General features: G+C 40.0%; 1 protein-coding gene and 1 pseudogene across 2 annotated transcripts in view; one reads left to right on the top strand and one right to left on the bottom strand.

Moving 5' to 3' along the window:
* BCAT1 (branched chain amino acid transaminase 1) overlaps positions 1-27406 on the top strand; it is a 107672-nt gene extending 80266 nt beyond the window's left edge. For both annotated transcript variants that reach the window (XM_036866820.1, XM_036866819.1), the window contains 5 exons: positions 4540-4682; positions 10478-10563; positions 13184-13324; positions 17340-17414; positions 26334-27406. In XM_036866820.1, the coding sequence (XP_036722715.1) occupies positions 4540-4682; positions 10478-10563; positions 13184-13324; positions 17340-17414; positions 26334-26375 (487 nt within the window). In that variant the 3' untranslated portion in view covers positions 26376-27406. The remainder of the gene's footprint in view (positions 1-4539; positions 4683-10477; positions 10564-13183; positions 13325-17339; positions 17415-26333) is intronic.
* LOC118901947 lies at positions 21911-22759 on the bottom strand (annotated as a pseudogene).

The raw sequence follows: 27406 nt of genomic DNA, 5'->3' as shown, positions 1-27406 counted from the left end.
ACATAGTCATGCACGTCACACATCTGCGTAATCTTGTACAATTAAGTCCTCTCTTCCTTCAGGTCCTCAAAAGTATAATAAAGTCTAGGGTTGTGTTGAGACAATTCATTGAAATAATGGGGTTAAGTACTTAGTACCCTGCCTGGTAGGTGGTACACTCTCAACAGACAGTAGTTTCTATTGTAAGGCTCTCTTTCTTGTTTCATCTCCAGGACTCTCTTTATCTTAGGAGCAATCAGTTGGATTTCGCACAATAGAATTTACTCTTTGGGAAGGATGTATTTAATATTTCCATCTCCCAGATTCTATTTAAAATTATATTAAAATTTTTTCCATGTAGACAGTTTTCCCACTTTTTCATTTTTCTCTTTCCTCCAAGAACATGTGTTTCTCTTCTGAATATTGGCAGCACATAGGAGGAAACCCAAATATATTACCAAGGTATCAATTACCCTGTGGCCATTAATAATACAGTTTACACCTGAGAGAGAATTTTTTTTTTTTGGTTGCCTGGGTCTTCATTGATGCGCGCGGGCTTTCTCTAGTTGCGGCGAGCGGGGGCTACGCCTCATTGCGGTGCGTGGGCTTCTCATTGCGGTGGCTTCTCTTATTGCAGAGCACGGGCTCTAGGTGCACGAGCTTCAGTAGTTGCAGCAGGCGGACCCCAGAACACGTGGGCTTCAGTAGTTGTGGCTCAGGCTCAGTAGTTGTGGTGCACGGCCTTAGTTGCCCCATAGCATGTGGGATCTTCCCAGACCAGGGACCAAATCCGTGTCCCCTGCATTGGCAGACGGATTCTTAACCACTGCGCCACCAGCGAAGTCCTGAGAGAGAATTTTGATACACACTTGTGTTTGGGGAAAAACACCACCTATAAATAAATACTCCGTTTCCTTTCAATGCACTGAAGCAGTCGGGGTCTTTAATTCTTTTTCCTGCCCAAGTAGCTTTATGATGCTGGGAAGCCATGGTTTTGATTCAACCATACTCTCAGAAGTGTATGTTTGTTTTTAGAAGTTTCTTTGAAAGGCTAGATATTCACACTGAAAATTCTCCATGTGCTTTTGAACAAACCAAAGGGCATTATACTTAGGAGAGAAGTTGTTTCTTTATTTTCAGATGTTTGTCTCAACAATTTTATCTTATGAACTAGAGAAAAGTCAATTAAAATAGTCATTAAAAAACAACCTTGGGCTTCCCTGGTGGCGCAGTGGTTGAGAATCTGCCTGCTAATGCAGGGGACACGGGTTCGAGCCCTGGTCTGGGAGGATCCCACATGCCGCGGAGCAACTAGGCCCGTGAGCCACAACTACTGAGCCTGCGCGTCTGGAGCCTGTGCTCCGCAACAAGAGAGGCCGCGATAGTGAGAGGCCTGCGCACCGCGATGAGGAGTGGCCCCCACCTGCCGCAACTAGAGAAAGCCCTCGCACAGAAACGAAGACCCAACACAGCCAAAAGTAAATAAATTAATTAATTAAATTAAAAAAAAAAAAAAACAACCTTAATTCCATTAGGATATAACAGGCTTATATAGCCTGTTTCTTAACTTTTATTATTTTATTTTTGCCAAACAATCTATGCAGTATATCAAGCAAGTATTTTTACTTGCCAAATGAATTCAGTGTTGCAAAATATGAACTGACTTGCTTTAGTTCATTTATAACCCAATAGTAGAAGTAAAAGAGCTGCATCTGGGCCTGCTAGCTCCAAAGCCATGCTCTCTCTACCAGACTCCCCCTGCAGCCTGGTTTATACTCATTAAAAAGTACTCAGGAGTTAACTCAGTTATGGCCTACTTGCCATTAAAAACGAAAGCCTCCTGCATATCAGAATTGTGTCGTCTCCAGATTGACCGATAATTTACATTTTATTACCTGTGTTTTGAAGTATACATATTGAGGGTCTTTTAAAGGAATTTTAACACCTTGGATTGAGTAAACCCCTTCATGCCCCAGACTGCAATAGCCCTATAGTATGATGTCTATTTCCCATAGCTTTCTAGAATAGTTTAGTTATTAGTCAGTAGTCTTTGAGTTACAAGTCAGAAAACCAGCTCAAACCATCTTAAGCAGAGAAGGGATTGATTGGCTCATGTAAGTAGGACGGTAGCTGTGGACTAATAGGAGCTCAAATCATTGTTGCCGGGTTTCTTCTGCCCTTGCCTGTGTCCTGCCCATGCTGCTTCCTCCCCAATCTCTCTTCCCTCCCTTTCCCTCTGCTTCCATCCTACCTCCGTCTCTTGTCATAGCTTCTGGCTATGTGTTAACTTAGGGCTCTCCTACTTCAGATGCCTTCTCCTTTGAAGGCTGGTGATTATGGACACAGTAGACCCAGGCTTACATCCTAGCACACAAGCTGCCACTACTCTCAAAGGGAGAAAAGGGCTTCCCTGGTGGCGCAGTGGTTAGGAATCCGCCTGCCAATGCAGGGGACACGGGTTCGTGCCCCGGTCCGGGAAGATCCCACATGCCGCGGAGCAACTAGGCCTGTGAGCCACAACTACTGAGCCTGCGCATCTGGAGCCTGTGCTCCGCAACGGGAGAGGCCACGACAGTGAGAGGCCCGCGCACCGCGATGAAGAGTGGCCCCCACTTGCCGCAACTGGAGAAAGTCCTTGCACAGAAACTAAGACCCAGCACATCCAAAAATAAATAAATAAATAAATTTATTAAAAAAAAAAAAAAAAGGGAGAAAATACATCTTTCAGGTTTCATACATTAAAATGAATGAGTGAATGAACTCAAAGAAGAACTTATGAGCAGCTTAGTTACTTGCCCACCCTTTTGTTCAGTTGTGGCAGGACAAGACGCTATGATTGTCAACCCAAGCAGAATGACTTGGCTCTGTGGGAAGAACCAAAGAGAATATAGTGGGAAGAGTATGTGTGCAGATGAGAATGGCACGTAGCCACTAGGATATATGGCTTTTGTGCTTACCTTACACTTTGAGTTAGACAATACTATAGTTTTTAATCTTGCCCAGATGTAAAAGAGATCATTAAAAGGCCTAGGTGGGTATTTTGTAGAAGGTAACATTAATGCTTTGTAGCAGTTATTGTTATATGTTTGATTATTTCTGTGTACTTCTGGGGGCTTCATAGTCCGAGGTGGGTCTAGGGTTTATTTCCTAGGCCTGATTGTCATATGGCAGTGCTTCTCAAACTTGTTTGCTAATATCCTCTGAAAGCCAAGGAAAGTGAATTATATAACCAGGGGTATAGAAAGGCAAGCAAGCATCACATTTATTTGAGGACTTTCATGTTTTATCTAAAACATTGATTCATATTTTATATTATACTCCATAATTTTCCCATTTAAGTTTAATAAAAGATAAATTTAAAATATTACTTCCTTTTCTCCTAAAGCAACATAAAATTGGAGAACTCATTAATGAGGACAGTGAGAGAGCTAGGCATTATTACAAATGAATCTACCCATGCCAAATGAAATTTTTTTTTTTAACATCTTTATTGAAGTATAATTGCTTTACAATGGTGTGTTAGTTTCTGCTTTATAACAAAGTGAATCAGTTATACATATACGTATGTCCCCCATATCTCTTCCCTCTTGCGTCTCCCTCCCACCCTCCAAATGAAATTTTAAGGTATAAAGAATGTTAATATTTCTGTTTAGTTTAGAATTCAGTTCTCCTTCCAAATGATAGACCATTTGTGAAAATATATTTTCTTAAAAAATGTCAATTCCAAGATATTTAAATTTCTTATCTCTGTAGTTTGAGTTTATTCTCCACGGGCCATGTGTGTGTGTGTGTGTTAAATGTCAATTGTATCTTACGCTCTGATTCACAGAGGAAAGTGTTCCCCTGACAGGTTTACTTAAACTTCTCCTAGGAGTCAGGTAACAAATGAATGAATGAATGAATAAACTACTAAACTACATTGTCATTCCAGGAAGATATGTCATGTTCCTTTGATTTTGAGTAATCCAAGGTGAATAGTGCTGGTTGAGAAAAACAGGCTTTTGGAATACTTTTGGTTAAAATCAGGATTTTTAACATCTTGTCTCACCTTTTAGGGAATTTAGACATTGGACATTAGGCGTTTCTTGGTTATACTGAAAGGTCTCAGAGCACAGGGTTGATGTTCTGCTAATTAATAGCTGTAACTTGATAATAGTTACTTCTCTAAGCCTCAGTTTCTCATCTGAACCATGGAAATAATGATCGTGGCTAACTCACAGTGTTGGTGTGGGGTTTAAAGGAAATAATTCATGTAAAATTGATTGGTATGTGAAAAAAATACTCAATAAGTTTTAACTGTTGTTAACTTGTCTATTTACCTGTGTTCTAACTTTTCAAGTTAGAATTCCATGATTTTTCTTTGCCCTCTCTTTCTCAAATGAGTGCAGTTAGACCATTTAGGTTCTCTAATGGGTTTCCTTTAATATTATGCAGTTAACTAGAGAGTATATATTATTAAAAACATAGTACATTGACTACATCCACACGTGAATTAAAGACTTACTGGGAGGTAGGGGCTGAAGTATCGTCATAATCAGTATGTTTCCTCTTTCTTAAAAGGAATTATGGCTCATCTCTCTTTGCCCAATGTGAAGCAATGGATAACGCCTGCCAGCAGGTTCTGTGGCTCTATGGAGAGGATAATCAGATAACTGAAGTTGGAACCATGAATCTTTTTCTTTACTGGATAAATGAAGATGGAGGTAATCCACTCAGATTTCAGCTCTTGGCTCTTTTTCAGTCATTTTCAGTGGGACTGGAAAGAAAAGAACTAGAACCTTAGAACAAGAGAATAAGTAGCACGCTTGCAAAATCTAAGAAATTCTGTGCTTTTGCTGTCGAAGTAAACATGAGTTTAAGTTTATAGCATTTATAAAGATTTTGAGTTTTGTTTTTGTTTTTTGGCTTTAGATGTACTTACTACGGAGATGTCAGCTGAAGGAATTTATTTATTTACTTGTTTGTTTGTTTTGTTTATTGCTGCATTGGGTCTTCGTTGCTGCGCTCGGGCTTTCTCTAGTTGTGGCGAGCGGGAGCTACGCTTCGTTGTGGTGCGCGGGCCTCTCATTGCAGTGACTTCTCCTGCTGCAGAGCACAGGCTCTAGGCACGCGGGCCTCAGCAGTTGTGGCATGAGGGGTCAGTAGCTGTGGCTCGCGGGCTCTAGAGCACAGGCTCAGTAGTTGTGGCACACGGGCTTAGTTGCTCCGCAGCATGTGGGATCTTCCCAGACCAGGGCTCGAACCCATGTCCCCTGCATTGGCAGGTGGATTCTTAACCACTGCACCACCAGGGAAGTCCCAACTGAAGGAATTTAAATCTCCACAGTTTGAAGATATGCTGCCTTATTCCCTTTACCATCTTATCATTTTTCCTATCTGAAATCCCTTGCATTTGGAGATGGTTCTCAGATCAATTCAGTGGTTATTTACCATATACTATGTATAAAATGCTGTAGTAATAAACACAGTCTACTGTTTCTACTGATACGAAATTGAGTGTACTCTCTTGTCGTAATTCATTTAACAGTCATTGCTCTTTCTGCATATTTTGACAATACATTAGAAGCCTTCCAGATTTACTCTGGAGCTCAATTTGAATGAAGAACACTATTTTTAAGGATAGATCGATCTATTTGGGTATTGTATTTAGATTCTGGTTCATTCGAGACTATTAATATATGTCTACTATAAAAATCAGTACATCTTTGTTACCTTTAATATCCTGAATGCTCACTTTATCCCTCTTTGTGATTATTTTTTTTAATTAGTTGGCAGAGACCACAGCAGTTCGGTGATGTTTTGGCAAAGTCTATGGTATTAGATTAAATGGTATTTTTCCCAATAATGGAGGGAAAAATACATATATTTGCATTTATTTTCATTAGAATTTTAATAATCAAAAAATTTAAGAACATTTTTAGGCCTGTTTACATACTTAGGCTGTTCATTTCACAGTACTGAGTGTTGCGACTAGAAATGTAAAATGATAAGTTTCTAAATACTTGTGAAGTCTCGGGATTGGTTTTAATTAAAATTTTAAATGAAATTTTAATTTTAAAGCAGCTATAGTAGCCTCTATTGCTCTTTTGTTATTTGGCTACAAATAGAGGAAAATGGTGATTCAAATGTGGCTGACTTCAGAGCTAATTTGAGCATTACTTGCAGAGAGTTATAAGATGAGCCTTATATTTCAGTCAGAGTTAGAATAAACAGAAGGTGTAGTGAGTACACCATGTCCTGGGGTTGACCATTGGTAATCCTTAGCATATGAAAAGCCAGGTATAGATCATGCTCATTCTTCCACACCTGCTGTTTGTACTTGACACTCTTGAAAAACAAAATATGTACTGGAATATTTGTGATTTCTAAATTTGAGTTATTTCCTATGACCTGTATCAAAAGCCGTGCTTGAAAGTTGACAGCCAGTGTTGGACAGGCAGTATATTACTTAGGAGATAATAAATTGATTGAACTCATTCTTTCCACTTGCCCACTGGCATCCCCACCCCCCAGAAAACCCACACAACCCCAGACAAAACCAGTTACATCATACAGAAGTGGCACCATCCTTATTTATGGATGGGAGACGTCAGGATTTAAGCACAGTCTGAATCAGAGCTACATGATTTCACCAGAAACACCAGAAACTGTCCTGGTGAAAAATGACCCCTTATGCAAACAGTAATCATGAACCACTTCCACCATGGCTTTTAAAAGTCAGAAGACAAATGAATGAATTTGTCTCTGGCTCTTATAAAATATACAAGACCTTAAGAGTTACTCTTCAGGTTATGGTTGCCTGAGATAACTTTAGTTTTAATGTGACGATCCTCCTTCAATTTGAGGCTGTTCACCTGCCAGATCAGATAAAATTTGAAGGAAGGAGAAAGGAAATGGAATAAATGTTTGAACAGTACTCTGAGAGAAGTAAGTAGAATGTCAGGAATAACCTTTGGGCTTAAAAAAAAAAAAAGACATTGAAGCAACTCCCCATAACTTTGATGTATACCGCGTGGCTTTAGGAAAATACAAAGAATAATATTGAGTTGAAAATCAGAAAAATATTGATTTTCTTCCCCCCTTCCCCAAATTTACCAAAAGCGGAGCTCTTCCCATGAGCACCCACTCTCACTGCTCCTTTGGGACAAAGTGGCTGCCACAGGGCTGTGCACTGTTTTGTGGCACTTGGCCTGAAACTCATGTGGTTTTTTGTTTTGTTTGTTTTTGTTTTTGTTTTTGAAGCAGAGAGAGATTTATTGCAAGGCCGTGCAAAGAGATGAGGTGGCTCATGCCCTGAGAAGCCTCGAGCTCTTATTTTTGTTTTTAAATTGAAGTATAGCTGATTTACAATGTTGTGTTAGTTTCAGGTGTACCACAAAGTGATTTAGTTATATATACATATATATGTGTGTGTGTATATATATATATTCTTTTTCAGATTCTTTCCCCTTATAGGTTATTACAGAATACTGAGTATAGTTCCTCGTGCTGTACAGTAGTAGGTCCCTGTTGGTTATCTATTCATGTGGGTTCTGATTCCAGACAGCCCTGGTTGTAAGGTTGCACGGCCCCGAATTCTCCTTTTTTATTCCGTTGATGAGTAATTTAACACACACACTTGCTAGTCACTGTTGAGAAAACAGTTTTATCTTGGACCAGACACTGGAGCTACCTTGAGAGTAAGACTCAGTTGTTGTGGTTGAGTTCACAGTTGGTTTGGGAGGCATTTACACCGCCTCTGCTTGGCATACTCTTCCCGCATGACTGCTCGCTCCCCTCCTTCGAGGCTTTGCCGCATACCCCACTCTCAGTAAGGCTTTCCCTGGATACCTTAATACAAATCTTAAACTCTCTCCCCCAGCACTCCCTATCGCCTTCCCCCTTTTTTGCCTCCATCATCTGACATACAATTTAATATAATTGTTGGCCTCTGCCTGTTAGAAAGTAAGCAAGGAGTTACGTCGGTTTGGTTCACTGCTGTATCCCTGGTGCTTAGAACAGCCAACGGCACTGATACTGTTAGACACTCAGTATATATTGTTGAACGAATGAAGAATTGTGCTGATGGTGTTTGGGGTATTCCTGGTTCCCGTTAGTGCTTGAATTTGGGAAGTCACAGATGAATCCCGCTGTTATTGCTTCTAAATCCTTCATCTCCCCAAAATGATTTCTCTGTCAAGAACAAGCTTCATTTGTAGGCTCTCTTTTCCTCCTGTTGAGCAATCTGGAGTCCGTTTTGGCTCTTGTAAGCATGTTTGTGGTTGCAGGAGGAAAATGAATATTTCTCACCCAAATGTTGTCATGTCATCATCTCTGTCTGGCAACCAGAGAAGCAGATGTTCTGTTCCTTGACCTCAGGCTAGTGGTTACAGTTTTGGGTGTTAAATATATTTCACAAAACTGCATTTGCACATGAGGGGCCGCTGTTTTCATTTAACTTTATGCCGTCTTAGAGCTCAGCAAGTATTAGGAAAGGTCCCGTTTGGGAACACTAGAAGTGTTTGTCTATATGTGTGCAGTGTGTATGCATACGTGTACACACATATAGATCTATACATTTATATATCCAGCTAGCTTGCTATTGCAAAACACATGTTTATTTTGAGACAGACACTTCTAACCAAGACAAAAAGTAGCCCTAAGAACATTGCCAAGAACAAATTTTCTTCGAGAAGTGATTTTCAGCAGATGATTTTTAGAAATAAAATTCAAAGAAATCATACTGCTGTATCCTAGCAAAAAGGATTATTCATTTATTTTCTTATTCAAAAACATTTATTACATACCACTCAGGGCCAGGCACATTGCTGAGTTTTGGGAACACAGGAATGAACATAAGAGTTTCGGTCTTCCAGAGAGCTGGGTTGTTGAGGATGTCTGATGTGGCCACAGTGGAGTGGGTGAGCTCAGACCACAGTTTACGAAAGAAAGGGCGGTGGCCACAGTGTTGGGAGACTTAGGCCCTGGTCCTGACTGTCCCCCAGTGTCACCAACCTTGGCAAGTCACTTATGTTTTTAGGGCCTCGGTTTCTGCGTCTATAAAATAAGGATTGCACTAGGTGATTTCTAAAGTCTTTTTTGCCTGCATCAAATGGCTTTGGAGCTCAAAGACTGATTTCTACACTGCTTTAGCTACCCGGTGGTCCTTTCCAGCATCCTTGTGAATTCCTCTGCAGACACATGATGGGCAACCCATCATCCGTTACAAGGCTCAACATGTATATAAAGTGATGGTGGAAGGTTTGAATTTCTCACTGGATTCAGCTTCCTGGGTGCCAGAGGTGAGGAGGAGGGCGGATGTTGAGTACCAGAGGCATCCTTCTGTAAGGAGGCTTTGTGGCCGGCAGACCACACTGACTCCTGCAGACTGGTCATAATGCCAGCCCTCGCCACGGCTGGGAGTGTCTGCGGTCATTCTCAGAGTAGACCAGTGTCTGGGCCTTGGGTCTGTGAGTCACCCGTGAAGTGTTATTTTGGGTTTTTTGGATTTCTTTTTTTCCTTCTTTTTTTTTTTTTTTAACTTATTTATTTTATTTATTTATTTTTTGGCTGCATTGGGTCTTCGTTGCTGCGTGCAGGCTTTCTCTAGTTGCGGCGAGCGGGGGCTACTCCTCGTTGCAGTGCGCCAGCTTCTCATTGCGGTGGCTTCTCTTGTTGCAGAGCACTGGCTCTAGGCGTGTGGGCTTCAGTAGTTGTGGCACGTGGGCTTCAGTAGTTATGGCTCGCGGGCTCTAGAGTGCAGGCTCAATAGTTGTGGCACACGGGCTTAGTTGCTCCGCGGCATGTGGGATCTTCCCGGAGCAGGGCTCGAACCCGTGTCCCCTACATTGGCAGGCGGATTCTTAACCACTGCACCACCAGGGAAGCGCCTTCTTTCTTTATTATTTCTTTGTTAGCCATATACATGCCTGAGCCCATTACGTCTGAACCTCAGAGGGTGAGGTCAACATCTCCATATTTGATGTGGATAGTTCACCAGGCTTGAAAATCACTCTGGGTAGACTTGTCGAAGGCCAGTGTGGGAGCAGTGATAGCCTGAGTGGGCACACACACCTCTTAGGGCTGGGTTTCTCCACAGTATTCATAGAAGGTTCGGTAATGCCCAGTGTTTCTGAGTAAGGGTCTCTCTACATTATCCTAATTACTAACCAGCTTTAATCCACTAAGGTAAATTTTGACTTTGGAATGTTCCTCTTAAGAGTATTTTATAACTCTTACTGTTTGTTAGTGGGAAGCCATCTCATTTTTCACAGGTGAAGGGTAAATTGAAGATGGTAGGATGACTGATTTCCTTTCTTGTTCCTTTTTTTTTTTTTTTAAACATAAGGATCCACCTGAAGTATGAGTTGATTTGGAAAATTTGACAATGCAGAACAGTGACCTCCTTTTCATGTTTATTACCAGCAAAATTGCAAGAAACTTTTTTTTTTTTTTTAATGCCTGTTGATAAAAGGCACGGCTAATAAAGTTTGAAACTATTCCAATTTCTAATTGACAGAGGAAGAACTGGCAACTCCTCCGCTAGATGGCATCATTCTTCCAGGAGTGACGAGGCAGAGCATCCTGGACCTGGCACACAAGTGGGTGGGTGCCTTTGACATGAACCACTTTTTTTTTTATGAACCACTTTTATAAGCATGGAACAAAAAATAATCAAAATAAGTCCAGCTTAGTGTTGAAATAATATCCTGTAGTTCCAACCAATGCTGTCTAATCTTTAAATCTTAACTTGAGTAAAAAGAACTCTTCTAGAAGGACTGTCTTGGCGAGACTATCAGGTAAGTATTGTTTGTAGGGAGGGCAGGCAGAAACTAGTTTAGCAGGTCGTCCTAGTGAAGAAGTATTCTAGTATTAGTCTCAAGCTTTATACCAGGTGTCTCCTACCGACTCATCTGGCTTATCCTACGAGCGCTTCCTTTTCGCCAGCCTTTAACTTTTCAAGTCGGAGTGGTGTTGTTTCCAAATGGCAGTGGTACGTAGTCCTTCCCTTCCTCTATTTATTCCTGTGTAACCATGCTAGAAGTTAAAGAATTTTACTGACATATAAATGCTTACTAACATGACATTATTAGTTTTGCTGCCTTCTTTCTCCCTCCTTCCTGCCCCCTGTCCTCCCAATTTCACATACATGCTTATTTTAAAATCTAAACATTCAAGCAAATGTAAAGTTGTTTTCGGTAGCCTTTCTGATTCAAGTGACACAGCCACGTGTGTTAAACCATTTGGTATTGGAAATGACTTAGCATATTCAAGATGAATGTTGAATGAGTTGATTAATCTGGCAAAGGTTCCTGGATGGGACTTTTGACCCATGTATTGAAATGGTCTCCAAGGGACAAAAAAAGGCTTTGAGCAGACTGTGGTCAAACAGTGCTAATAGGACAAATGTTTAGAAACACACACATCTACGAGAGTACAGTTTCTCTGGAAAAGGCTTTGGAAATAGAGAAAATGTGCTATAAATAATTCTACAAAACCCTGAAGTAGACAAGACCCAACTGCCACATGCTGGCTGGCACATTGGGCATGACATTTACAAACTGTTGGTATAATTTCAAACAGCTTGCCCTGTCCTAATTGTGTTTTCAATTGGAAAGATGTATTTTCCAAGCTCAGTAATTTTTGTTTTATTAAAGAGAAAAATCAACCAAGTACAGAAGGTTTGATGAGAAGTTCCAAGTGGAAATTCCCCCACGCTAATGATTTGCTAGCATGAAAAATAGGTTAGTATGAAGGAAGTTTCTTCCTGACTCCTTAGCTATAATTTATTTTTAAAACTGTGAGACATAAATGCCAAGAGGCATGCGGGGGGTTACCACTATTTGCCAGATAGGGGAAATTGTCCAAAAATAAGTGAGGGTAAGCAGAGTAAAAAGAATTCTGTTTATGTACAAGAGATTTTTTTTCTTTTCTTTTCTTTTCCACAACGCAGAACTCAGCTTGTTCTCACCTGGCTGATTTTCTGGAATTTATTTATTTATTTATTTACCTTTGTACAACTTAATTGCAATTGCAGACTGAGATAGGTTGAAACTTACAAAAAGCCATATTTCTGTTGCAGGCATATTTCCCTACCCTTCCAAATATACTTACAGCATGATGCATTCTTCTTCTAATGTTTTGAACCTTGCCAAGGTCTGTGATTTCCATTTTTATCTGTTGTGGATTTGTAGATTTTAAAAAATACTCTCATCTTATTAAAAAAAATGTATTCATTCTTTGTTGCCCTTAATTCAAATAGCCTCCTGACAAGCTTTGAACTTTAACCACTAACACAGGAGAATGAGAGTTAAACAGACAGAGTATTAAACAGATAGTTTAAACATAGCTTAAAAGCATCAGATTTTTTTTTCCCACTTCCTATCCTTGAGCAAATAAATAGTTCAGCTTTCTATGATGAAACTCAACCTAATACAGCATCAGAGAGAAGGAAGAGGATTGCTGCTATAAAGTTGACTGAATTTTCTTTAGGAAGAAAAAATATACAATGTAATTTCTCAAATAAAGTCCAAATACACTATCTATGTTTTAAAGTAATGAAATGTTTCAGATATTTAAGTTCAGTCTCTGTTCCTACTCCATAAAAGAAACAGTAGAAAGAGGACCAAATTTGGAGCCAGTCATTATCAGACCTGAGTTCAAATCCAGTTTCTGCCATTTACTAGCTGTGCGGCCTTCGGGGTGTCACTCAGCCTCCTTGAACTTTAATTTCCTCATCTGTAAAATGGGGATGATAATACCCACCTTAAAAATTAGAGAACGTGGCGTGTGGTGGATGCTCGGTAAATGGTAGCTATAATTATTAATATTGGATAATATATTTTCTCTTATGATAAATAGGGTTTAGAATACATATTAAGTAGCACTTGGGGTGCATCAGCTTGTGAGACTTAGGCCATGATAACAAATAAAAGGCAGAAAAGCAGGCATGTATTAAAACATACCATGTACTCTACCATGCTGATCTTATATTTTATATTCTGCTCATCTCATTTAAAGATGCTGTGACCTTGGAGTAGGTTGCTTAGCACCTCAGTGTGTTTCTCAATAAGATGGTGTCGATCTCTCCAGCTTTCCCTCTAAGGACAATTATGACATTATCTGAGTTCAGTCAGAATGTAAAGTAGAATGGTCCATACCACAGGGCATTTTTTGTATGCCTTTTCCTTAAAAATAGATTTATTTTTATTTCTATTCCAAACAGGGAGAATTTAAGGTGTCAGAGAGGTACCTCACCATGGACGACCTGACCACAGCCGTGGAGGAGAACCGCGTGAGGGAGATGTTTGGTTCTGGTACCGCCTGTGTTGTTTGCCCAGTTTCGAATATACTGTACAAGGGTGAGGTAAGACACTGTTTCTTCACTTCCTATCATTTTCAAACATTTGCCTATAATTTATTTCTTTAAATATGTGGACAAAGTGCTAGTTGGACCCAGGATGCAAAGGATTTTTTAAATAACTTGGTGTTCTGTTAACTGTGGCAGTTTGTCCCGATGAACTTGTGTTAGCAAATGACTTACTCATCTTTCCAGTGGTTCGTTATCATACCTGCCTTACATCAGTTTAGGGATTGGAGATGTACCAAAAGACTTACACTCATTTCTTTCTATCATCTCACTAAGGAAGGTTTTACAAGTAGGTGAAATTTCAGTCTCTGGTTTCCAAAAGTACTTCTAAACTACTGGAGTAGGAATAGCAAATTATTAAAGAAAACTCATTTGAATGATCAACTCCTACATTTTTCATCTTCATCATCATCATCATCATCATCATCATTAATTAGACCACTTCATAAAAAATTTTCATTTGGCAAACCTGATGCATTTACTAAAATCTTTCAGAAGGAATTCAAGCATTTAGTTTGAAGAAATTTCCTCCTAGTAAATTAATCTTGTTTATATGTGCTGTACATCCATTTTCTTGTTAGTTTTTTTACTTTCCTCTTTACAACACAGCTCCAATACTTATGGTTAACATCATCATCTAACTTCATAATTCAGAGGCATGTGGGCATTATTTTTATAATGTGAATTGGCTTAAATTGCTCATAATAAATACAAATTCTGTTGGTTTTTTTGGTTTTTGTTTGTTTTGTTTTTGTTTTTGGCTGCATTGGGTCTTCATTGCTGCACGTGGGCTTTCTCTTGTTGCGGCGAGTGGGTTCTCATTGCAGTGGCTTCTCTTGTTGCAGAGCTCGGGCTCTAGGCCCGTGGGCTTCAGTAGTTGTGGCACGTGGGCTCAGTAGTTGTGGCTCATGGGCTCTAGAGCACAGGCTCAGTAGTTGTGGCGTATGGACTTAGTTGCTCCGAGGCATGTGGGATCTTCCCAGACCAGGGCTCGAACCTGTGTCCCCTGCATTGGCAGGCGGATTCTTAACCACTGCGCCACCAGGGAAGTCCCTTCTATTGGTTTTTTTTGGGGGGGGTTTTTTGACATTTTTATTGGAGTATAATTGCTTTACAGTGGTGTGTTAGTTTCTGCTTTAGAACAAAGTGAATCAGCTATACATATACATATATCCCCATATCTCTTCCCTCTTGTGTCTCCCTACCTCCCACCCTCCCTATCCCACCCTTCTAGCTGGTCACAAAGCACCGAGCTGATCTCCCTGTGCTAGGCGACTGCTTCCCACTAGCTATCTATTTTACATTTGGTAGTGTATATATGTCCGTATATACACTACCACTCTCTCACTTTGTCCCAGCTTACGCTTCCCCCCTTCCCGTGTCCTCAAGTCCATTCTCTAGTAGGTCTGCGTCTTTATTCCCGTCTTGCCCCTAGGTTCTTCATGACCTTTTTTTTTTTTTTTAGATTCCATATATATGTGTTAGCATACAGTATTTGTTTTTCTCTTTCTGACTTACTTCACTCTGTAGAACAGACTCTAGGTCCATCCACCTAACTACAAATAACTCAATTTCGTTTCTTTTTATGGCTGAGTAATATTCCATTGTATATATGTGCCACATCTTCTTTATCCATTCATCTGTCAGTGGACACTTAGGTTGCATCCATGTCCTGGCTATTGTAAATAGTGTCTCGGTGAATATTGGGGTGCATGTGTCTTTTTGAATTATGGTTTTCTCAGGGTATATGCCCAGTAGTGGGATTGCTGTATCATAACGTAGCTCTATTCTTAGTTTTTTAAGGAACCTCCATACTGTTCTCCATAGTGGCTGTATCAATTTACATTCCCACCAACAGTACAAGAGGTTTCCCTTTTCTCCGCATCCTCTCCAGCATTTATTGTTTGTAGATTTTTTGATGATGGCCATTCTGACCGGTGTGAGGTGATATCTCATTGTAGTTTTGATTTGCTTTTCTCTAGTGATTAGTGATGTTGAGCATCCTTTCATGTGTTTGTTGGCCATCTGTATATCTTCTTTGGAGAAATGTCTATTTAGGTCTTCTGCCCATTTTTGGATTGGGTTGTTTGTCTTTTTGATGTGGAGCTGCATGAGCTACTTGTATATTTTGGAGATTAATCCTTTGTCAATTGCTTCGTTTGCAAATATTTTCTCCCATTCTGAGGTTGTCTTTTCATCTTGTTTATGGTTTCCTTTGCTGTGCAAAAGCTTTTAAGTTTCATTAGGTCCCATTTGTTTATTTTTGTTTTTATTTCCATTTCTCTAGGAGGTGGGTCAAAAAGGATCTTGCTGTGATTTATGTCATAGAGTGTTCTGCCTATGTTTTCCTCTAAGAGTTTGATAGTTTCTGGCCTTACATTTATTTCTTTAATCCATTTTTTTTTTTTTTTTTTAAATAAGAGCTTTTTTTTTGCTTTTTTTTTTTAATTTTATTTATTTATTTATTTATGGCTGTGTTGGGTCTTCGTTTCTGTGTGAGGGCTTTCTCTAGTTGCGGCAAGTGGGGGCCACTCTTCATCGCGGTGCGCGGGCCTCTCACTATCATGGCCTCTCCCGTTGCGGAACACAGGCTCCAGACGCGCAGGCTCAGCAATTGTGGCTCACGGGCTTAGTCGCTCCGCGGCATGTGGGATCCTCCCAGACCAGGGCTCGAACCTGTGTCCCCTGCATTGGCAGGCAGATTCTCAACCACTGCGCCACCAGGGAAGCCCTTTAATCCATTTTGAGTTTATTTTTGTGTATGGTGTTAGGGAGTGTTCTAATTTCATTCTTTTACATGTAGCTGTCCAGTTATCCCAGCACCACTTATTGAAGAGGCTGTCTTTTCTCTATTGTATATTCTTGCCTCCTTTATCAAAGATAAGGTGACCATATGTGCATAGGTTTATCTCTGTTCTATTGGCTTTTAAATTCAACATTATAATTATTTTTTCCTCAGTTGGGTGGATTGATTTTTTCTTTTTCCTGCTAATTTTAATGGTGGTTGCTTCATTGCTTGAGATTTTCAAACTTGGCTCCTGACATAATTCCATCTACAGATTGATTTTTCAAGGGAGATGAATTATTCTATTATATGTGAATGCTTACACTGATTATAAAGCTACTGTTTCACATTTTACTATGGTAATATCTAGGTAATATATTATCAGTCCACTTTTTAAATGAACTAAAATTGTCATTAGGTCAGATTTTTAAAGTCCAATTATTACTTCTCCTCTAGAAGTAAGTTAATCAAGTTTAACACGTTTTTATGGTTTTGTTTTAGGGGGCCATTCAGAGCCAAAAGGTACATCGAATTATCCTGTTATCCTAAAGGGCATAATAAGAAAAGTAAGAGTACGGACTCTCTACTAAAATCCAACTATCAAAAGCCTGCAAGCCAGCTAGGCATGAATGGGCATGACTCAAAGTATAAATTAGGGCACATAAAATCTGTGTGCCCTGAATTTAACCATGCTGTCCAACTTTGTGGAATTTGTGGCCCCTGGAAGGTTGGCTTAGAACAGACAGATTTGGCAGCCCCTTTTGTGAAGACATGGACTTGCTTCAATTTATGTCCCTGAAATGACTTGCTTTAATTTGCCGCACACTATCTTTTGAGGTCTCATTCCCTGCCAAGAGGGTTAGATGTGGAGGCTAATCATTCATCCTCGTAGATTCTCAGGATGCTGGAAGAGGTAGGGTTCTTTAAGTTTAGCCCCTATTCTAGGTACCCCTGCTTCTCATGGGTTCCTCAAATCAGCCTGAAGGCTGACATATAAACCAGTTGTGCCCTGACATCAGTTGGTAGGAAACGAACAACCTATCACTGGCTAGTTCATTTTTATTCAAATTCAGAATAGAAATGAGTCTTTGGCATAAGGAGCTAGCATCCATAATGAGGTTACCATAGTGCCATTCCTTATTTCAGTAAAATTGCTGAGTTTCTTACTTGTTGTTACTGTGTACATGAATATCCTCAAATGATTTTGTGTCTGGTTTTCTTTCATAGACTATACACATCCCAACTATGGAGAATGGGCCTAAGCTTGCAAGCCGCATCTTGGACAAATTGACTGATATTCAGGTAAGGGCTTCTATTTTTAAAATGCTGTCTTTTTTTCATTCAAAGACTAGAACCAAATCATACTTCAGTGGAGAGAAGAGAGTAATTGCTACCATCTGAGGTCAACAAATTAAATTTAAGGAAGATGTTCCCAATAGTATGTGTGGGCATGAGCAAAGCAGAAATGAGAAAAAAGATACACAGTTTAAAAAAAACAAAAAAAAACGGAAGGAAAGAAGGGGGGAAAATATATATATATATAGTCAGGGACTCAATTACTTAACATTTTTAAAAAGTATATAAATTTTGATAACACTTAAAAATCTCATGAAAAGTGTAACAGACTTCTTATAAAAGAAAAGACTTTAAAGTAGAAGAAAGCACAGAAAAAAACTAATATTACCTGTGATTACATCACAGATAAAATCAGTTAACTTTTGATATCTCAACTTTCAGTATTTTGTAAGCACTCATGTATTTTTAGATAGATATTTTTCTGACAGTGGGATCGTACATAATTTTGTTAACCTGCTTTTTTTCAATTAATAAATCATTTGCTTTTTCGTATCAGTAAATTTTAAAATTCTACGTATAAAGTTTAATTAAATTCCACTATGTTGATATACCATAATTTTTAAAGAAATCTTATTATTGAACATTTAAGTTGTTGGAAATTCTTTCACTATTATAAACAGTGCATCCTTGATTTTTTCCTTAGGATAAATTCCTGGGATTGTAATTATCAGGTCAAAGAGTGCGCACACCTATTTTTTAATACCGCTAACTTTGTTTTGCCTATTTTTTCTGAGCAACAATCTACGGTAATGTCATCAGGCAGTTAAGCGTCTTTCTAGGTAGACATATCATATACCAGGTAAACCTGGGTCACCTATAAAAGATATTGTTCTAAAGTTTGCTGAACCCAGATGCCATCGTTGCCAGTCAGTGAAAATACCCACGGGAGCTGAGATTCATATTGAAATGTGAAATAAAGTTTGATAGATTGGGTGACATCAAATGGTGTGGGGTCTTAAAAAGTAAGCAAAAATGTAAAGTTGGTTGGGAAAGCAGCAGGTCCCTACAGAGGACTTTGGATGAAAATGCTGTTTTTTGAAGACTTAGCAACTTTTATGCAAAATGTATAGCATTAAAAGAAAATTATTATGCTTTTAGAACCAATGAGTTGTCTTATACTCTTCAATAGAAGTGTTCTATAGGAATTTTCTGTAAGCTAAATAAAGGAGTATCTTAACATTGAAGACTTAAAATTTATTCAGAGTTGGTTTCTACATAGAAACAATCCAAAGTAATTCGAAGAAATTTAATAAAAATTTCTGCATGGATGGTTCATGTATTTTTATTTTTAGAGTTGTCTGGGTAAATCTGATGAAAGTAGATAAGTTATTAGTGTTTTGCTCAATAAAAAACATAAACAGAACAAAAAATTATATAATTGGCTAGATTGTGAAAGCCTTTATCCAAAACAGAAGTTGAAAGATTTTTTAAGAGGGGAAGAAGTGTGACTATAGTGATAAGGAAAGATTACTTTGGAGAATTTTCTTGAACATATTGTACAGAAAAGCATGTTTCAGTCTATAGTCTATAGTTTTTGTTAATACACAAAACAGGAGATTTCAGGATTACTTCTTAGAAATTATATGAAATAAGAAAATTTAAACTTACTGGATTTGGTTGTAATGTATTAAAAGAAAAGGAAAAGTAGTCAAAGAGGCTGAGGGAAAAATTAAACTCTATTAAATAGGAATTAGAAGAAAAAGCTAAGTAGAGGTGTTGAGCTGATATAATCATGAAGCTTTGGAAGGCAAAAGCAGAAATGTGTGTCATCCCCATTGAGATGGTGACAACATATATGCCCCAGAACCCTAAACTATGAGTAAAGGAAGCCCAAAGACAATTTTGTGGCGAGATGCAAAGTCATTACAAGAGGTCTCAGAAAGAGCATTTTTAAAAGTAAGATTACAGAAGCCAGGAATGTAGGTGACGGAAGTGAATGTTTTTGATTCATTCATTCAACAGATACATAGTATTGAGCACAAACTGTGTGCCAGAGGCAGTTCCAGGTGCTGGTGGTAGAGTAGTGGAAAAAGTGACCGAAAAACTGGAGAGGTCAAAGCACACTGATATAGACGAAAGACAAATTTATTCAATTTAAATGTGAGACCATATCAAAAGGTTTAAAAATAAAAGTTATATATGAAGCAGAAAATGAGAAGAAATAGACCATTTTTCTCTTACCTGTGTATATGCTCTATATAACTTGGTGCTTGTGGCCAAGAAGTTAATAGTCTAGGTAGTAAAGTATAAATGGTCGTAACACTAAAAACTAATGATACGTTCAGAGCTCCATACTGAACAAAGAAACAAGGGGATACATGAGATAATACAAGGATTCTGAATTAAACTACAAACCAGAAGCACCAAATCTGCTCCAAATTGTTAAGTAACAAAGGACCATCCATTTGGAATCTAAGACCACCTCTTTCTTCTTCAATTATTTTGTGCCTGTGGGCATGGAACCTACAGTTTCGAAATTACTCTTACAAGCTGGCAAATTGGTGCTGTCAGCCAAGCTACTAAATTGTCTGTTTCTCTCCAAGAAAAATAATTGAAGTATAATTATTGAGGAAAAAGCGTAGAATTGCATCATGTTTTACATTTGATCTCTTTGACATTGCATGGAAACGTGATGTTTCCTCCAAAGTGCTCTGGTGAATTGAAGAAGACAGCAACAACAACCAAAAAACCTCAAGGTTCCTACAATGTGACCTAGGGGGAAAATACCTTCTTAACCACAGATCAGATTTTTATTTAACTTGTGTACTTCTGTATACAAGTAAGAATCTCTGAGGTTGAGTGTTCATCCCATTTGGCTAATTATCCACATAGTTCCCTGGGTCTTAGGTTGCCCTACAAATTCCTCTTAGAACGGGGACATTTCAGATGACAGGATTTTTTTGTTTTTGTTTTTGTTTTAAATAAGTTTGATGGTTTATTTTTGGTTGTTTTGGGTCTTCGTTGCTGCACATGAGCTTTCTCTAGTTGCAGCGAGTGGGGGGCTACTCTTCGTTGTGGTGCACAGGCTTCTCATTGCGGTGGCTTCTCATGGAGCACGGGCTCTAGGCGCGGGGGTTTCAGTAGTTGTGGCACGTGGGCTCAGTAGTTGTGGCTCGCGGGCTCTAGAGCGCAGGCTCAGTAGTTGTGGCGCACGGGCTTAGTTGCTCCACGGCATGTGGGATCTTCCCGGACCAGGGCTCGAACCTGTGTCCCCTGCATTGGCAGGCAGATTCTTAACCACTGCGCCACCAGGGAAGACCTGTTTTTCTTTTTATTTCTTCTTTTTTTTTAATGCAACAAAGAAAAACACTTCTGTGTTCATACTTAACCAAACTTGAACTTGGAGAACATCGCCACGTTGCCCATGTTTCCTCTCTCTCCCATTGCTCTTTGCTATTCCAGTTACCATCATATTCACCTTTGCCGCTGCCATTTGGGGTCTTCTCTGTCGTCCAATATGCTCTGCTCTCTGCTGCTTCCTTTCTGCCTTTCTGTATCTTCTACAGTTTTCCCACTTGATAAGGTGTTGGTTATCCTTCGAGTCACATCTCCTTTAGGAATCTTTTCAGTCTCTTGAACAGCGTCCCTTTCCCCCAGTACAAACACATATTCACCCACTTAAATGCTGCTTCATCCTCCAGCTTCCATGGCCCCTGGGATGATCACATGTGACCTTTTTTTTTTTTAATGGGATGACATTTATTCCTTTTCCAAATGTTACAGTAAAACCAGGTGGAAGAGAATGGTTTTACAAGTTAGGGGAAAAAAAAATTACAAATCTGGGGTTTGGCCATTAAGTTATTTACAACAATGGGAGAGGGAAAAAAAAAGACAACAAGAAGTTGTTTCACATTGCATACCTCCCCTCAACCCCAAAGCTTAATACTTGCTTACCAAGTCAAAAAAGAGACACAGTTGATTCACAAGCTGGAGGTTTGAACTTGAGTAAGACATTTATAAAAACCTAGACAGGGCAGTGTCCTCCCCAGCCCAGGGGCCACTAGGCACAGCACGAGACTAAAAACTCAACAGGGGAAGGCTGGACACTCAGGGTTTGGGAGTGTAGCCACCCCTACATGGGGCTCAGGGATTTGGGGAGTAAACAACACCTACTTGGAAAAGAATTGGGGAAGAAAACCAGCAATTGCCTTCTGCACAGGTGGGGACAGGGAAGGAGGTAGGGACAGGGGCGGGAGCATTTCACATCACTAACCTAACTTGGGAAACTGCAAGGGACCATCTTCAACCGGCCTTAAGGGGAAGACCAGATGGATGATGGGAGAATCCACAGGAGGGAGAAGAGGAGAGGGAACGTGGCGAGGGGGCAACAGCCCCTTCCTTTCTGGGTACCGGAAGGCAGCCAGGGCACCAGGTCCAGGCAGTGACCACAAGGACAGCACAGTTTTCTGCAGCTTAGAGATCACCCACCTGCCCTCACCCAGCTACTCATTGTGCCCGCCCGCTGGTGTAGGGCCCCCGGCGGTGGCTGGCTGTGCGCCCGGGCCCTGCCTCTTCCGTGTCTCCTCCCTTGGAGGCAGCACCAGCCTCTCCCCTGTGGCCTGGGGCTCCTGGCTCTCGGGTGGCAGGTGGCAGGTGGCGGCAGCCTTCCCTCCCTGGGCAGTGCCTTCCTCGCCGCAGGCACCGACCCCCCTGCTCCTGCCCTTCCTCTGTGGATGACGAGGCAGACGGATCCCCTGCCCCCTCCCTCCGATTTCTCTTGAAGGCCAGGCCGCTCAATTTGAAAGCCTTCTTGAAAGAGAATTTCTTCTTCTTGGGGGTCTCCTTGGGCGGGACCTCCCGCTTGGCCTCAGCGCCCTGGCTACGGGGTGCCGGCTCGATGGCATCGCCAGTGGCCCCCTCTGCCTCCTCTGTTCCGTTCACGGGGGGCGACTCCCCTTCACCTTTGGGGGATGAGTCTGCATGGCTTTTCGCGTGGCCGTCCTCCTGTCCGCTGACCTGAGCCGGGGAAGCGCCGGCTGCCTCCTCGGTGGTCACGTCGCCGCGGGGAGCCTAGGAGCTCTGGCTGCCTGTGAGCTGCCCCGGGCTCGCGCCGCAGTGGCTCGTATCGATCGGTCGCGGGGGCCTGGCCGGCGGAGGGATGGCGCCTGAGGCGGAGGGTTGGCGGGGGAGACCGAGCCGCAGCCCCGCTCCGCGCCACGATGCCCCACGTATGACCTTTAAATTATGTTCTAATTAGTCACACACTTACCTTTGTTCTGTGGTTGTCTGAGGGTGGGCATTGTTTTATTCTCTTTTGGTAAACCTAGTATTAGGTACAGGGCCTGGGCCATAGTACATACTCACTAATGTTTCTTAAATAAAGGAATGAATGGGTGATTGACACACCAAGCAAGTACTAAAGAGTAAAAATGTGTTGCCTTTTGCATATTAACACATTCTGAGAAGAGATGGGAGGAAGGTCTTGAATAATGTCAAATTAGTTTTCAAAAAAACCTTCAGAGAATCTGATTTAGGTCTTTCCAAAGTGAGATACGCATCCAGACTGCTGTCAAGATCAGATAAAAGCTGGAACCCGGGTCATAAATATCAGGGTAGCATGTTAGACTAACTAGCAGTGCTGCTATTACCATTTCTGAAAGTGGGAGGAGTGATTGCCAAGACCCAGAGGTGGACATCTTTAAAATAAGTGAAGCCGAATGGGATAGAAGCAGGAGCTGTGTTGATTGCACGTCACCAGATAGAATTTCAAAAATCTGTTTTCCCACCAGTGGCTACAACTTTGTAAGAATAAATGACCATTAGTTGTTACTGTATTTTTCTTGTTTTCAGTGGAACAGCTTGATGACTTTCGTTCTGGAAGTTAAAGAGCCCCACCCCTTCTGTGTGCAGACTTGGTAAACATTCCAGATTGCCTTGGTGGCTCAGTCCCTTGACCAGCTAGCTTCCCAGCCCCTCCTTGTTCCCTAATCCACACTTCTGCCCTTGTTATGGGATCACAGAGCTTTGCATGGCCATCAATGCGATTTAGAACCAGGATGGCAAAGTGCTACCTGGTGAGCAGCGCTGGTTATATTTTTATTGGCCTTGTGGAGAGTAAGTACCTGATGGGAAGATTCACCTTTTATGTTGCTAAGAATTTTCTGCTGAATGTAAAAAGTATTTTAGCAAAGGCCTTGTAAAATTTGCCGTACATGCATTGAATGCAAGTAATAAGCTTGTCATTAGTCATGTTTTAGTTCAGTGTTCTAATTGGAATTGATGAAAAGATAAAAATTCTGCGCATCACACTGAGCCTTCCACATGGGCTCAAAGGACCATCCTACAGGCTCGATTTGATTTGCTGCGCTGCAAACATTAAAGGTGTGGGACTGCCACTATGGTTGTGTTAACGAAACTGCCAGTGGTATAAGGACAGCCTGGCTCATGCAGATGAGTGTTTTCTTGCCCCTGCTTCTCTGGACACCTCTTGAGGAAAAATTTCTATCCCTGCTAAAATCTGTCATCTCTACTCTGAGTTATTTTGCCTTGGAAAATTAAATGACATTATCCATCATTGAAATGAAAGGTGATTGTTAACCACCTAGGTCTAGATATTATGAATTACCTGTATTGTCACATCTCTTGGATACATCTCAGAATGCTATGATTTTACATAAAAGCATAAATGATAGGATGAGAGAGATAAACCTTAACACATATTCTGCAGGTTCATAGAATTACATAGCCTATGACTGTCATTGTATTGAAAATTGATCTTGACTGTTTTTGAAACTAAAACAACTAATTGAAAGCAAATTCACTTTAACTGGTGAGATTCAAGATGAAATTATAGTGGTCATGAATCATAAGTTTTGTAACAAGATCTGCTAAAATGTCAATATGCTGACACCCAATTATTATTAATGACTAAAGTGTCTGATGTATTCATAGGAATCCGCATAAGAAAAATAAAACATATATATTTTGCTCTTACCCCCAAGTTGTGTTGCCACCATCTTATAAATCAGGCAGAATTTGGGAATGTTTTATCCAGCGTTCATCATTAATCAACAGAGTCAACAGTGGGGGGCCACTGTCTTTAGGCAACCCTTTCTGATGTGGATTAAGCAAGTCACTTATAGTCATTGGGCTTCCTTCATTCTCCTTTTCATGTAAACCAGAAGGTTGTAGGTGGACCCATTCCTGGCTTCCAGTTTTTTTACCAATTTGATAGATTCTGTTCTCCGAGGTCTTTTTTTATTATTATAATTAATTAATTAATTAATTTGGTTGTGCTGGATCTTTAGTTGTTTTTATTATTTTTAAAAATTATTTTATTATTATTATTTTAATAATAATTATAATTAATTATTTTAATAACAATTATTAATAATGTTCAATTTCCAATTCAATTTTCAATTTCTTATTGAAAATTCTTAATTATTTTATTAATTCTTTAAATATTTAAAATATTTAATAATGAAAATTATTAATTATTTTAATAATTATTTTAATAATAATTTATTGTTATTAATTAATTAATTAATTTGCTTGTGCTGGATCTTTAGTTGCGGCAGGCAGCTCCTTAGTTGCAGCTCTTGGGCTCCTTAGCTGTGGCATACAAAATGTTAGTCGCGACATACACGTGGGATCTAGTTCCCTGACCAGGGATCGAACCCAGGCCCCCTGCATTGGGTGCACGGAGTCTTAACCACTGCACCACCAGGGAAGTCCCCTCTGAGGTCTTCAAAGTTCTTTAAGAGGCACCCAGCACAAGGACATTGTGATGTAGAAGGAATAGCATTGCACAGAGGCAGAACTGGGCTGTGATTAAGAGCTTCCTAGAAGAGAACAGACTTGTGGTTGCCAAGGTGGGCAGTGGGGTGGGGGAGGGATGGATTGGGAGTTTGGGGTTAGCAAATGCAAACTATTATATATAGAATGGATAAGCAACAAGGTCCTACTGTATAGCACAGGGAACTATATTCAATATCCTGTGATATACTGCTATATTTTAAATGGGTAATCAACAAGGACCTACTGTGTAGCACAGGGAACTCTGCTCAATGTTATGGGGCAGCCTGGATGGGAGGAGAGTTTGGGGGAGAATGGATACATGTATATGTGGCCGAGTCCCTTTGCTGGGCACCTGAAACTATCACAACATTGTTAATCGGCTAAACTCCAATATAAAATAAAAAGTTAAAAAAAAAATCCCGTGATAAACCATAATGGAAAAGAATATGAAAAAGAATATATATATGTATAATTGAATCATTTTGCTGTACCGCAGAAATTAACACAATATTGTAAATCAACTATACTTCAATAAAAATTTTTTTTAAAGAGTTTCCTTGAGCCTCAGTGTCCTTAAATGAGAAGCTGGGCTTAAAAGTTCATTGCTCTTCACACTTGATTTTTAAGCCATAGAAATTTTCTGCAAATGAAACCTTTCCTGGAATCCCACTATATAAAACCAGTAGAAGTGGAATTGCTCTGAAGTGAAATCCAGAGCCCCACTTATGTGGCTCATCCCCTGAGTGCTAGATGGTCATTAATGTTCTTTCCAGTTCAGGAATTCTGATGTTTGTGTTCATTTCAACTCAAGTTATATTAGTACTAAAGAGGCAATTCATGTGGAAAGGGGACATGATCTGAGAAGCTAAATACAGAATGGCAATGAAAAGGCATATGTAAGGGACCTATACCAGCTATAAACCTGAGCTCCACAATAATTATAAAATGTGTGATTCTTTCCAGGTATTTGTTTACACATAGTCTTATTTTCAATGTGAATATGCTTTTAATGTTCAAAACAGAAGTGAACCTTTTGTACAACGTTGGTTATGTCATGAAGTTTATTTATAAGCTATTCCTGCGCTGTGAGCTTTTACACTGAAACATGTTTTCTTGCTTTTGTTGTAGTACGGAAGAGAAGAGAGTGACTGGACAATCACAGTATCCTGAATGGAAAAGAACAGGCTATCATTTGTGTGCTCTTGGGACAGACTGTTGCATTTGAATTATGAGAAATTTCTTTGGCTATCTGTTTTTAGTTGTGCATAATGTAGTTTGTATTATCCGTGTTACCAGGGCGATTGTTTCCTCATGCCAGAGAAGATGAATTGCAATCATCCAGTGGTAGTTTATAAACTTGCTCCTAGAAGCTTACCTTACCTTCTCTAGAAAGATGAGAATGGAAGCCATCTAAGCGCAGAATTTTCCTCCATAACCTGAGTGCTTCCCTTGGTACTTCAATCAGATAAAAAAGTGTTTATTCTTTAGCATAAGTTACGTTCTGCTCCTCAACCAAGCGAGTGTTTTTTGTGTTTGAAAGCTGATCTGAGTAACTTTCATAGGTACCATTTCCTGCGACACATCTTCATCCTCAGAAGGTTTTTTTTTTTTTTTTTAAATCAAGACTTTGAGAAACTGGATTTCCTCCCCTCATATTTCTTTCCAGGTCCCCTAAGTCCGTCTTAGGGAAAATCTCTCCCTCCTTCCTGATGTCACGGTCTGCGCCAGGCTCTCCTGGTGCATCAGCAAGGCCCACCCCTGCCCTTTCCATATTGTGTTGTAATCAGCGGTCAGGCTTCACTACAAGACTGAGGGTCTTGTGCCTTATAGATCTTTGTATCCCCCTCCTGGCACATAACAAGGAATGAATGAACGAACATGTACCTTCTATAGAAGTGTACCTTCTTTGTTTCTATATTGTGAAATCTCTTTATTAGAATTTGTGATTGATTCTGACTTTGTATTTACCTCATATTGTCTTTATTTTCCATGGACTGCTAAGTCATTAGAGATGCTCAGAGTCATAGTTTGTTGGAGGAATGATTTCTTATTTGAAGACTGTCTTGGAATTAAAGTAATAGCTCTAGAGAGATCGTGATACCATATCAACCAAATGGAAATGATATATGTTATGTGTTAAACACATAAATGTTGTGTTAAATACAAAATAAATCATATTTAGTTTTTTGATAGAAAGCAAA

The sequence above is a fragment of the Balaenoptera musculus genome, chromosome 10 (genome assembly GCF_009873245.2).
Source record: "Balaenoptera musculus isolate JJ_BM4_2016_0621 chromosome 10, mBalMus1.pri.v3, whole genome shotgun sequence".
NCBI classification, from domain to species: domain Eukaryota; kingdom Metazoa; phylum Chordata; class Mammalia; order Artiodactyla; family Balaenopteridae; genus Balaenoptera; species Balaenoptera musculus.
The sequence above is the reverse complement of the archived record's forward strand: the minus strand, read 5'-3'. Positions and strand labels throughout refer to the sequence as shown.